Here is a 13502-nt window from a genome sequence, read left to right as displayed (position 1 = left end):
GGAAAATTCTTAGAGATGGGAATACCAGACCACCTGACCTGCCTCCTGAGAAACCTGTATGCAAGACAAGAAGCAACAGTTAGAACAGGATGTGGAACAATGGACTAGTTTCAAATTGGGAAAAGAGTATATCAAGGCTGCATATTGTCCTTGTTTATTTAACTCGCAGAGTACATCATTTGAAAATCTGGGCTGGATGTCACAAGCTTTAGTCTCCTGGAATCAAGATTTCCAGGAAAAATATTAAAACCTCAGATATGCAGATGATACCTCTCTAATGGCAGAAAGCAAAGATGAACTAAAGAGCCTTTTGATGAGGGTGAAAGAGGAGAGTGAAAAAGCTGGTTTAAAACTCAAAATTCAAAAAATGAAGATCATAGCATCTGATCCCATCACTTCATGGCAAATAGAAGGGAAAACAATGAAAACAGTGACAGATTTTATTTTCTTGGGCTCCAAAATCATTGCAGATGGTGACTGCAGCCATGAAATTAAAAGACGCTTGGTCCTTGGAAGAAAAGCTATGATCAATCTAGACAGCATGTTAAAAAGCAGAGACATTACTTTGCCAACAAATGTCTATATAAAGATATGGCTTTTCCCATAGTCATGTATGGTTGTGAGTGTTGGACCATAAAGAAGGGCGAGCACTGAAGAATTTATGCTTTTGAACTATGGTGATGGAGAACTCTTGAGAGTCCCTTGGACTGCAAGGAGATCAAACCAGTGAATCCTAGGAAATCAACCCTGAATGTTCATTGAAAGAATTGATGCTGAAGCTGAAACTCCAATACTTTGGCCACCAGAAGCAGAGAAGTGATCATTGGAAAAGACTCTGATGGTGGAAGAGATTGAAGGCATGAGGAGAAGTGAGTGACAAAGGACGAGATGGTAGGATGGCATCATCAACTCAATGACAGGAGTTTGAGCAGACTCTGGGAGATGATGTAAGGGAAGCCTGTCATGCTGCAGTCCATGGGGTTGCAAAGAGTCAGACACAACTGAGTAACTGAGCAGAAAAAATGCTAGATATTAGTTTTACCATTTTTCTAATTATGCTAAATATTTAGATCCTAACTCCATTTACCCCTTTCGTTGCTGTGTACTGTTGCCATAATCTCTAGTCTTTTGTCTTAAATCTCACAAAACTTGATTATTGATTTATATTCATTATTACTTTATATTTACCCTTTCCTCGAGAGACTCTCCATTCCTTTTTGCATTTTTGTGTTTCTGTCACTTTTGTTCCGCCTGAAGAACTCCCTTTAAATTATTTTACTTTTTATTTTTCTGAAAGAATTTTTATTTCACATTTAAATTTTTTTCAAAATCTTTTTTCTGGAATTAAAAACCCTCAGTTCAGTTCAGTTCAGTCACTCTTTCATGTCCGACTCTTTGTGACCCCATGGACTGCAGCACTCGAGGCTTCCATGTCCATCACCAACTCCCAGAGGTTGCTCACTCATGTCCATCGAGTCAGTGATGCCATTAAACCAACTCATTCTCCATTGTCCCCTTCTCCTCCTGCCTTCCATCTATCCCAGCATCAGGGTCTTTTCCACCTCTTTGCATAACGTGGCCAAAGTATTGGAGTTTCAGCTTCAACATCAGTCCTTTCAATGAACACTCAGGACTGATCTCCTTTAGAATGGACTGATTTGATCTCTTTGCAGTCGAAGTGACTCTCAAGAGTCTTCTCCAACACCACAGTTCAAAAGCATCAATTCTTCAGCCTTATCCTTCTTTGTAGTCCAACTCTCACATCCATACATAACTACTGGAAAAACCATAGCTTTGACTAGATGGACCTTTGTTGGCAAAGTAATTAATGTCTCTGCTTTTTAATATGCTGTCTAGGTTGGTCATAGCTTTTCTTCCAAGGAGCAAGCATCTTTTAATTTCATGGCTGCAGTCACCATCTACAGTGATTTTTGAGCCCAAGAAAATAAAATCTTTCACTGTTTCTATTTTATCCCCATCTATTTGTCATGAAGTGATGGGGCTAGGTGGCATAATGTTAGTTTTTTGAATGCTGAGTTTTAAACCGGCTTTTTCACGCTCCTCTTTCCAGCTTGTGCTTCATCCAGCCTGGCATTTCGCATGATGTACTCTGCATAGATGTTAAATAAGCAGGGTGACAATATATACAGCCTTGACGTACTCCTTTCCCAGTTTGGAACCAGTCTGTTGTTCCATGTCTTATTCTAACTGTTCCTTCTTGACCTGCATACAGATTTCTCAGGAGGCAGGTAAGGTGGTCTGGTATTTCCATCTCTTGGAAAATTTTCCACAGTTTTTTGTGAGCCACACAGTCAAAGGCTTTGGTGTAGTCAATAAAGAAGAATTTTTTTCTGGAGCTCTTGTTTTTTTGATGATCCAATGGATGTTTGCAATTTCAACTCTGGTTCCTCTGCCTTTTCTAAATGCAGCTTCAACCTCTGGAGGTTCTCAGTTTATGTGCGGTTGAAGCCTGGCTTGGAGAATTTTAAGCATTAGTTTACTAGTGTATGAGATGAGTGCAATTGTGCAGTAGTTTGAACATTCTTTGGAATTGACTTTCTTTGGGATTTGAATGAAAACTTTGGGATTAGAATAAAAACCCTCGGAAAACCTGAAAGAATACTACAAAGAAACCTGTATGTCCCATGACAAGATGTGTTAAATTTTTAGCTTGCTGTTACTGTAAATTTTCAGAACTAGTTGAGAATAATTTGTAAACATCATGTTCCTTTACCCTTTAATACTTCAGAGAATAGTTTCTAAAATGTAAGAGAATAAGGATATTCTCTCACATAGTAGTTGTCAAACTCAGGCATTTTAACACTGATACTTATCTAAACTAATCTAATTAAAATTCCAGGCTTACCAGTTGTCAAATTAATGTTATTTGTAGTATTCCACTCTTCCGGTTTTACATTTTGCAATAGTTGTTATACATTTTTTAGTCTCCTTGCCTCTATTACAGATTAGAACTTTCTTTGTCTTTCATGATAGATATTTTTGAAGACTAGGGTGGCTCAGCTGGTTAATAATCTGTCTGCAATGTGGGAGACCTGGGTTCAATCCCTAGGTTGGGAAGATCCCCTAGAGAAGGGAACGGCTACCCACTCCAGTATTCTGGCCCGGAGAATTCCAGGACTGAATTCCTGGAGAAGTCCATGGGGTTGCAAAGAATTGACACAACTGAGCGACTCTCACTTTCAGAAGCTAGTTATTTTGTAGAATATTTCTCAACTTCGGTTTCTTTGATGTTTTCTCATGGTTAGATTCAGGTTTTGTTTCTTTGTTCTGAAACAATATATAAGTCATTGTTGGTTTTCACATATGGAAACACCAGGTGTCTATCTGCTCCTTATCGGTGTCATTAATTGTAATCACTCAGTTAAGATGTTGTTCAGTTTCTCCACTGATAGCTACCACTTTTTACTTTTGTAATTAATAATTACTTTATGGATAGATAGCTTGTAATTATATAACAGTCTGTTCTTTATCAAATTCATTCCCCATAGATTTAGCATCTGCATCAGTTCAATCCTGAGAAGAGACAGAACATGCCAGTGATGTGAACAGGGAAAATTTACTATACAGAATTGTTAGCTAGTTAAAGGTCGATAACTGCTAAAAGCCTTAGAAAAGAACTTGAAGAGATCCATAAGTAGCAATTAAAAAAAGAAAAAGCAGCTACTGCCTTACTGCTAAAGAAGAGTACACTGAGACTAAGGATTTAAGAGTTACTTCCCTCCTTCCCCCTGCTCTTGACACCACTATCTATCTTCCCTGATCAGAAAAAGGAAGATTGAGCTCAGACTTTTTCAAAAAGGGTGTGACTGCCACAGGATACAGTCTGCTACTGGGAGTGGGGATGGAGCCACAGGCCAGAGCTCTCCTAGAAGTGACCACTGGTAGGGAGAGTGTGTGTGGCCTGAGTATGTGACTGTGGTTGGACGCTACCAACCCAGTGGCTCTCTAGTTGAGCAACTGAGGAAGGAGAATTGAAGCTTCAACCTCAGAGCCTCCCTCCTACCATCATCACGTTGCTAGGATTCTCTGTCCATGGAATTCTCCAGGCAAGAATACCGAAGTGGGTTGCCATTCCTTTCTCCAGGGGCTCTTCCTGACCTAGGGATCGAACCCAGGTCTCCTGCATTGCAGGCAGATAGTTTACCTCCTGAGCCAACAAGGAAGCCCCGCCCTCTATTGGTAATGCCTCTTATCGTCAGCTGTCAAAGAGACAAATTTACAGGGTGAGGAGAGGCTTGTCGCACATCCAGACAAATGATCTCTAAGGTAGACAGGAAGCTCACATCTGCAGGTTTTGGGGGCTGGAGCAGATGCTGTGTTAAGTTGATTGTTACTAGACATTTGAGCAACTAATCTTTGCTCTGAGGGGTTGGGAATAAGCCTGGGGAGATTGCAAATGAGCATTTACTACTATTTAATGTTTTAAGGCATTGTAGGAGATGATTCACATACAACTCCCCAACTCCTCCTAAACACCCTGAGAGATGAGTATTATTAGCCACATTTTACAGAAGAAGAGGCTGAGGCTCAGAAAGTGAAGTAACTGTAAAAGGTAGTAGGTAGGTAGTGGGCTCAGAATTAATATTACAGCTGCCTCCCTCCAGATCTTACTAAACTATCATATCTTAGGTGATATTTAAATGCATATCATTCTCTTATAGGCCCACCATGTGGATGCCTCCAGGGCAGAACCAAAGCTGGGTTTCTGAATTTATCCTGCTTGGCTTCTCCAGTGACCCCATGACCAACAGGACCCTCTTCAGTGCCTTCCTTCTTCTTTTCCTGAGCTCAGTCCTTGGCAATGGGCTCATCATCACCCTGATATGCCTGGACACGCATCTCCACACTCCCATGTACTTCTTCCTCTGTATCCTCTCCCTGCTGGATATGGGCTATGTCACCACCACTGTGCCCCAGATGCTGGTGCATCTTCTTTCTCAATCCCAGACCATCTCCTTTGCTGCTTGTTGGCTACAAATGTATGTCTTTGGTGCCGTGGGCCTGACTGAGTGCATTTTATTTGTCGTCATGGCCTTTGACCGGTATGTGGCCATCTGCTATCCACTGCATTATACTGTCATCCTCAGCTGGGGCCTGTGCACACGACTGTCAGCTGGGACCTGGGCCTGTGGTTTCTTCTTCTCTCTGATCCACACTTTTTTCACCATGAGACTGCCATACTGTGGGCCCAATATGGTCAACCACTACTTCTGTGAAGGCCCCTCAGTACGAAATTTGGCTTGCATGGATACCCACGTCATTGAAATGGTGGACCTGGTCATCAGTGTCTTCATGGTTGTTGCCCCACTCTTGATCATTGTGGCCTCCTACATCCGTATTGCCCAGGCCATTCTCAAGTTGAAGTCCATGCAGGCCCGCTGCAAGGCTTTCTCCACCTGTGCCTCCCACCTGACTGTGATCACATTCTTCTATGCTCCAGCCACCTACCTCTACATGAGGCCCAATTCAAGCTATTCCCCTGAGCAAGACAAGCAGGTGTCACTCTTTTATAATGTCTTCACTGCTCTGCTTAATCCTGTGGTCTACAGTCTGAGGAATAAGGACATGAAGAGGGCTTTTCTCAAAGTGATGGGGAGGTAGACTGGCCTGCTGAACTGAGAGACAGGAGGAGTCTGAGGTAAAGTGTTCATTGATGAGGAAAGGGACAGCATCTATAACATATGAAGCCAACATTATACAATAGAACCAACACAGTACTTGGTCAGTGGAACAAATGTGGAACATGAAACCATGGATGGCTGTCTTGATCATCTTTCTACATTGTGGTGCAGTTAGAAACAACTCCATAATCTCATGGGGTCACACAGTAAAAGTCCATTTATTTGTCATGTTCCAATCAGCTGTAAGTAGTCTGTGGCCTTCTGCCATTGGATTCTTGGATCCGGCCTGAAGGAGGAGGCCCTATCTGGAAAAGGTCAGACTTATGAGAAAGAGAAGGGAACAATGGCTGAAATACATGAAGACACTTAAAGCTTCTGCTCAGAAGTAACACACATGTCAATGGACATGAGTTTAAGTGAACTCCCGGAGTTGGTGATGGACAGGGAGGCCTGGTGTGCTGCAGTCCATGTGGTGGCAAAGAGGTGGATGCGACTGAGCAACTGAACTGAACACACATCTCTGTGCTGACATCCTATTGGCCAAAGCAAGTCCTATGTGTAGGCCTTCTGAAAAAAGGCCAGGAAGTATTTTCTTCCCACAGAAAAGTAATGCAAGTCATGTGGCATGGGGATGGATGTGTATTCCCTCTACAGTGAGAGGAGCAAATACTGTGGGTGATAATGTAATCTACAACGGAGGCACTGGGACCAATAGTATGCATGTAACTACCGTGAAGCATGGTACCTGAAAGTGATGTGGTATATGGACATAGCAGAACGTCAAGTAGTAGGCAATCATAGTGGTACAGGAAAATAATAAATATGTGTGACCAACTTTGAAAATTAAGCCAATGGTATGTGGAGCCAATGTAACCCATGGACCTGGCCTGATGCATGGAAGCAATATGGTTTATGGGGCTGATACCTTGTACTATACATCATCTTGTGGAAGGAACCAAACTTGACATTAATTGACCTGCGTTCTAGTCCCAACCTTGCTAAATGGTTGGGCCATTTACTTCCTTTCTCTGGATCTCACTTAATTTATCTATAGAATGAGCACCTCAAATTGAAAGGTCTCTAAGACCTCTGTGTCTCCAAAATTCTGTGTCACAGTAGGTGAAATGCATGAAATCAAATGCTATAAACTAGTGTATTTTCTGTGAACCATAGGGTGAATTACAAAGCCATAGAAGAATTAAAGTTGTTACAGGTATAGTACATTGTAAGCAGTGCCTCTGATTCTTTCTAGGGACCTAAATGACATATGAGACTCTATAAGAACCCTGGCACAAGCCTCAGAGTTAGCATGGGAATCTAGCTTTCTTTCTGGCCTCATTGAAAGCTCAGATGTCTTGCGGATGGAAGATGTAACAGCGCTGAGCTAAGCAGGGGTTTAGGTAGGTGCGTACCACAGCACCAGTGGTGTGGCAAAGTTCCAGGCAACTTTTCCAGGAGGTTTCAGGCAGAAAGTGAAGGGTCCCATGGGCTGTTGGAGCGTTCCCTCCATCCAGGGAGAGGGTAGGGAGCTATGTGGCTGGTGGGAAGGACTTAAAATTTTGAGAACTTTCTGTTTCTGGCTTTGGGGAAGGGGGTTGCCTGGATACTATGGAAGAGGTCTTATTGGCTCTTGGAGTTCCTTCCAGAAGGTGTGGAGTCTACCTGGTGGCTCTGCTACAGCTAGAGTCAGGAATCAGGGTAGTAGTGAGAGTCTTGTGGGTGAAGTGATGAGCTTTTGTTTGTCTCTCTACTTGGGTAGATAGTAATAGAGTTTGTAATTCAGGATAATAGATTTTATCTTAAAGATAGACAATCTCTATTTTTAAGAACCTGGGATATGGACCAGAGTAGAGGAGAGAGGGTGCCTCAGTATTTTCAGAAGCATGGCTTGGGACCATGGATGAGGGGGTTGGGTTAAAGAGGAACATTTAGTGGGGGTAGACCTAGGCATAATTTCTGAGATTCTAGACTTGATGGTGGCAGTGAGTGGGGAAGTGCTGAAGTGACAGGGAAAGAAGCAAGAGCATGTGATGACTTGGGTGTGGAGGTAAAAAAGGGAGCAATCAAGGAAGCTATCAGAGTTTTAATCCAGCTTTACCAGTATCTCTGATTCCCTGTAGTTCACTGATGGGAGCCATTAATTGTCGACTGTCATCACTGATTCCTGGTGCTGGTGACAGAGAGTCACAACACCTGTCCTCATGGAATTTGCAGTCCACAAACCAGCAGTTCTTAGGCAGTGTACAAGTACTAAGGGGTGGAGTTAAAAACATGTTGTTAATTAATTCTCTGTTAATTTGGTCGCTATGAGGATTGTTGTTTTTTGTTTTATTTTTACTTTTTCCTGTTTCCTTGAACAAAGAAAATGGCAGAGTGGATCATAGCACCTGTCTGGTGGGACTCAGTTCATCTCTTTGGGGGAAATATTTTGCTACTAGACTGAAATGTCAGCCTCTCCAATTCTTTTCCCTTTTGATCCATTTCTGCACTAATGATCTCAAAGTTGCTGTTTGGGCAGATTGGTAAACTACCACTTATCAGCTGTGTATTCCTATGCAAGAAACTTAAGTTCCCCAACTCTGCTTTCTCTGTTTACTGATCCCTATGCAAATAAAATTGCAAACTTAGATGGAATGGATATTTTCCAAGGGAGACATACATTACCAAAATTAAAACTTTGAAAGATAGAAAGTTTTCACAGATTGATTTCCATAGGAAAATGCAAAAATGAGCAAAAGCTACTAAGTAACCATGCCGCAAGATACAAAGATTGGTGGCAAGAAAGTTTGGGGAAAGGAGAGATATGTGGATGGACTTCCTTAGAGTGGACACAATCTCTGTGTCCCAAGTGAATGTTCATGAAAGGCTATCAGCTTCAGAGAAGACAAATCAGGTGGGAAAAATGACACGCTCTGTGAATGTCAGTCGGGCTTTTTCCCGAGACCCTCATTCAGTGGGCATATGAGCAAAACGTCCATTAAGCGAGGATGGAGGCTATTCATACGGGCTTAGGACCAGGGTTTCCTTTTTCCACGGCTGACCTGTTTGCCACTACTGATGAGTGCTTAAGTCACAAAAAGCAGAGATCAAGTCTATGACACCATGCCTCAGGAGAACAGCTGTCACCGGTGGCGGTTTGATTATATTGGATCTCTTCCATCAGGGAGGGGACAGTGATTTGTCTTCATGGGAACATATACAGATTCTAGATATGAATTTGCTTCCTTTGCCCACAAAGCTTTTGCTAGCATCATTATCTATGAATTCACAGTGTGCCTAATCCACCATCAGAGAATCCCGACAGCATTGCATCTGATCAAGAAACTCATTTCACTTCTGTGCGTTCATAATTATAGAATCAGTGACCTTAACTAGCCTCCAACACTTGGAATAAGCTGGACAAGTTGAAGGATGAAATGACTTATTAAGATTCGGTTATCGCTATTGGTAGGGAACAACAGTGTGAAAGAATAGGACCCTATCTTACATATTTCTTTAAACATGATGCTAAGTTTAAGTTTTGAGTCAGAGACTATATGGCATTGTTTCCTCAGTGCCAGAATGCATGGACATGGGAATCAAGCCGTGAAATGGGAATGGATTCTGTGACTCTTATACCCAGTAACTCACTCACAGAATATGTGTTTCCTATTTCAGGAACTCTGAGCTCTGCTAGCTTGAAGATGTTAGTGTCCCAGTACTGAGTGTTTCCACTGGTGGTCAAAACAATGTTTCCACTGAATTTCAAGATGAGATGTCTTCTTGAGACCTTTGAATATTGCATGGGTTATTATAAGTAAAGCACATATGAAACAATACCTATAACGTTTTACTATTATAATAACCAGAGAAGGAAATGGCAGCCAACTCCAGTATTCTTGCTTGGAAAATCCCATGGACAGAGGAGCCTGGCAGGCCATAGCTTGCAGCATCACAAAGAGTTGGACCCCACAGAAGTGACTTAGCATGCATGCGCACATAATAATTAACATCACTATTGTTATTGTTTTGTTGTTGCTGTTCTTATCATTATTATTACTATCCTATTACCTTATCTGAGCTTTGTGTATTTCATTGGCTCAAACAAGATTTACAGCACTGGGGGATACAAATTCCCAGGGATAAAAATGTTGAGGGCATGCATGATGAGATGGCTGCAATTAACTAATTATCACTGGACAGGTAGACAGCTTTTTCTGCCAATTCATAGAGAATGAAGCAGAAGAAGTGTGAGGTCAATGGAATGGGGACATGGCTAGGAGGCAGGATTTCTAAGTCTGAATCACCTACACTAACTCATGCAGGGCAGTGACTTTGCTTCTCTGAGCTTTAATTTTCATGACTGTAAAAGAGAGTAAGGAAATGGACATGCTGACCTTGAAGGCCCTTAATGACTTAGCAGTGAAGTGACCAAAATGAGCATCACTGACTCCCTCAAGACTTGGCCCATCACGAGCACTCAGTGGGTCACAATTATTGTCATTATCTGTAAAACAAGGATCACAACACTCCCTCCCAGGTGTGCCAGGAGGACCTGACGAGAAAATACGCACGAAAGTGCTTTGTGTGTGAGGCTGTCCCGAAGGACCACTAATGTGCTCTTGATCATTAGTACCATCATCACCTCCTGCCATTTCCCTCAGCTCCCTCCCCAGACATAAACCCTGAAACCTTCTAAGGTACCTGTTTTAGCAAATGAGAGCTAATTCCCACAAGAGTCTCTTCCAGAGGCATTCTCAACCTCCACAGAGAGTCCCCGGTTGTTAGGATTGCCACAGCCCTAGCTTTTCCTCTCTTGCCAGCCCACCCTCTTCTCCTTGAGGTCTGCAGGCCCACCTGACTCAAAATTCAGCATCCAGAGTCCAGCCTTCCTCCTCCTACCAATGGCTGGCCCAACCCCACTGGTAATCAGAACCAGCTCTGGGACAGCAGGAAGAATTTCTGTTAGAGTTCAGTAGAGTTGTTATTCTGGTCAGGAATAGAGGGAGATTTTGATTTGCTCAAGGTTGTTCAGAAAAAATAAGGGTGTGACCCAAACATGTTCTAATTGACAAGTTTGGGCACAGGGGTTTTGGAGGTAAGAGGAGAATCAACACGAGGCCTTCGGTTCTTAACATCTCTATGAGAAGACCAGGTATAATATCCTCTCCCCTAGGCTGGTCATATCCCTCAGAAGGCTGGAAAAGGAAATTGACAGGTCACTATGCCTTCCCAATAGGGAGGTTTTCTCCTGCTCTGTCCACAGGGACCTCTTCCTTGTAGGGTTCTTGTTGACAACATTCAGGGAATTCCAACTGGCATCTTCACGGGGCACAGGGATGGTAGTGGCAGGAGGGAGGGGGATGGTCCTCCCCTTGCTCTCCCAGGAAAGTCTGGTAAGGAAGCAGGACCATAAAGCCTCAGTAGCTTGGTCCATTGAGAGGAGCTTGAATTGGCTGAGGCTCCCTCCATCTACACCTGAGAACCTGATAGGCAAGGCCTTTAGGAGCCAGGGCTGGTCAGGTCAAGTGCAAGGAGCTGAACAATGGAGAAAAGGCAAGGAGTTCATCCTTCCACCTCTCAGAAGCCTAGTGTTTTTCTGGAGACTGGGTTGCCTGGAATCCTGCCTCATTGGAATCAGTTGCCCTGAGTACTTCCTGTTCAATCTCTTTCCGTTAAGAACAAGTGGCTCTCTCTCTCCGTGACCTGTTTCTGTGGATTCCAGAGGGTGAGATGGTCACTGGGCTTGGGGCTATGGGTGGGATCCATACATCTGTGGGGGCTGGAGGTCAGCGGTGGCCAGGTCACCCAGCCACTGGGTCCTCTCTGTGCTGTGCCCAACATCCCTCTAGCCCCTCTCTTGTTCCCCACTCTTCTTTCCTCCTTACCTCACACTTCTGTCCCTTCCCCCTTTTTCTTTCTAGACCTCCACCTTCTTCCATTTGTTCATTTAGGAAATATATATGGGAAGGTCCTCTCTGCCAACCCATGTTCTAGGAGTTAGAAACAGAAGATGAATTTCCTAAGCTCCAGATCTCCAAGTCCAGCTAAGAGATGTCATGAAAGGACAATGATGGTTGTGCTGGGAGAAGCTTTTAACAATGATATCAGCGACCACAATGATTAGGACCCACTCCCCTGTTCTCTAAAGACCTTGGCTGTTGCAAGTTGTGACAGAGACTGCTGGGCTAACGAAATCTTAGGAGACTTTTTTTTTTCCATTAAATAATGTCCCCATTCCTACGGAAATCAAGGTTGACTAAGAGGGAGGCTTTTACAAGGATTTACTAAGCTCTAATCCGGTAACTGGACTTCCCTGGTGGCTCAGATGGTAAAGCGTCTGTCTACAATGCCAGAGACTAGGGTTTGATCCCTGGGTTGGGAAGAACCCCTGGAGAAGGAAATGGCAATTCACTCTAGTACTATTGCCTGGAAAATCCCATGGACAGAGGAGCCTGGTAGGCTACAGTCCATGGGGTTGCAAAGAGTCGGAGGGAGGCTTTTACAAGGATTTACTAAGCTCTAATCCAGTAATTGACTTCCCAGGTGGCTCAGTGGGTAAAGAAGCTGACTGCAGTGCAGGAGACATGGGAGATATGGGTTCAATTCTGGGGCCGGGAAGATCCCCTAGAGGAGGGCATATCCTCCTCCAATATTCTTGCCTGGAGAATCCCATAGACAGAGGAGCCTGGTGGCTTATATAGTCCATAGTTCACAAAAAGTTGGGCACAACTGAAGTGACTGAGGATGGCATGCAGGATGGTATTTCCCAAGTCTCTTTCTATGGATTCCCTCTGCTTCCAATGCAACCCCATGGCTCCCACATCCAAGTGATGGGGGAGATGGAGGAAGCTTTATCAGGAGAGAGAGTCTATGGCTGCCAGCTTAGCTCTTTGTCCTAGGAGGAGTCTGATTCTGTCTTATCTGGTGGTCATAAATTATAGGCCATGATTGTGTAGTATCTCGTGCCAAACTTCAAGGGACTCAAATGGAAGAGCAGACAGGCGCAGTTTGCATTCTTTACCTCTCCCAATTAGAGCCTGTTTCCATGTAGCAGGAGAATGTAATGATTAAGAGTTGGCTCTGAAGCCAAAATGCCTTGGTTCAAATCCCAGGTCCATCACAGAAATCCTATAATTTGGAGTGAATCACTTACTTTCTGTATGATTTAGTTTATTTTTTTCCATCTATAAAAATGGAGGTACTAGTACTTACCTCAATGAGTTGTTATGAGGATAAGTTCATATAGCAATGCCTGGCACATAGAAAGTTTTCTCTAAACATTCAGTTCAGTTCAGTCACTCAGTCGTGTCCGACTCTTTGTAACCCCATGAATAACATTAGCTATTACTATTTCTGAAAGGAGGTTATATACTCATACCTTTATCCATACTTTATAATAGATATTCCAGGTCAATGAGTGAGAACAAAGTTAATATGAGAGGGAAAATTTTTTCCCCGAGATGCTAGAGCCTAAACCTTTTATCAGAACCTTCTAGGATTACCAGGGTTATAACTTGCCAATAACCACAAGGGGTTCTGAGAAATAGAGAAAGCACCTAATCAAGGTTTGGGAGTGGGAGATGGTGGAATAGGTCTGAAAAGGCCTCCTAGTGGAATGGATACTAAGCTGGATCCTTGTTGTTGTTGCTCAATTGCTAAGTCGTGTCTGACTCTTGGTGACCTCGGGGACTGCAGCACGCCAGACTTCCCTGTCCATCATCAACTCCTGGAGCTTACTCAAACTCATATCCATTGAGTCGGTGATGCCATCCAACCATCTCATCCTCTGTTGTCCACTTCTCCTCCTGCCTTCAATCTTTTCCAGTATCGGGGTCTTTTCAAATGAGTCAGTTCTTCATATCAGGTAGTCAAAGGATT

General features: G+C 43.3%; 2 protein-coding genes across 10 annotated transcripts in view; both read left to right on the top strand.

Annotated features, from left to right (window-relative positions):
* OR13P13 (olfactory receptor family 13 subfamily P member 13) overlaps nucleotides 1-13502 on the top strand; it is a 217358-nt gene that overhangs the window by 143083 nt on the left and 60773 nt on the right. The gene's annotated exons all lie outside the window — the stretch shown is intronic.
* Nucleotides 4690-5622, top strand: OR10AK7 (olfactory receptor family 10 subfamily AK member 7). The gene has a single exon (NM_001390804.1). The coding sequence runs from the start codon at nucleotides 4690-4692 to the stop codon at nucleotides 5620-5622; it is 933 nt and encodes a 310-aa protein (NP_001377733.1).

This window comes from Bos taurus, chromosome 3 (assembly GCF_002263795.3).
Source record: "Bos taurus isolate L1 Dominette 01449 registration number 42190680 breed Hereford chromosome 3, ARS-UCD2.0, whole genome shotgun sequence".
Taxonomy (NCBI): Eukaryota; Metazoa; Chordata; class Mammalia; order Artiodactyla; family Bovidae; genus Bos; species Bos taurus.
This window is presented reverse-complemented; position numbering and strand designations above follow the sequence as displayed.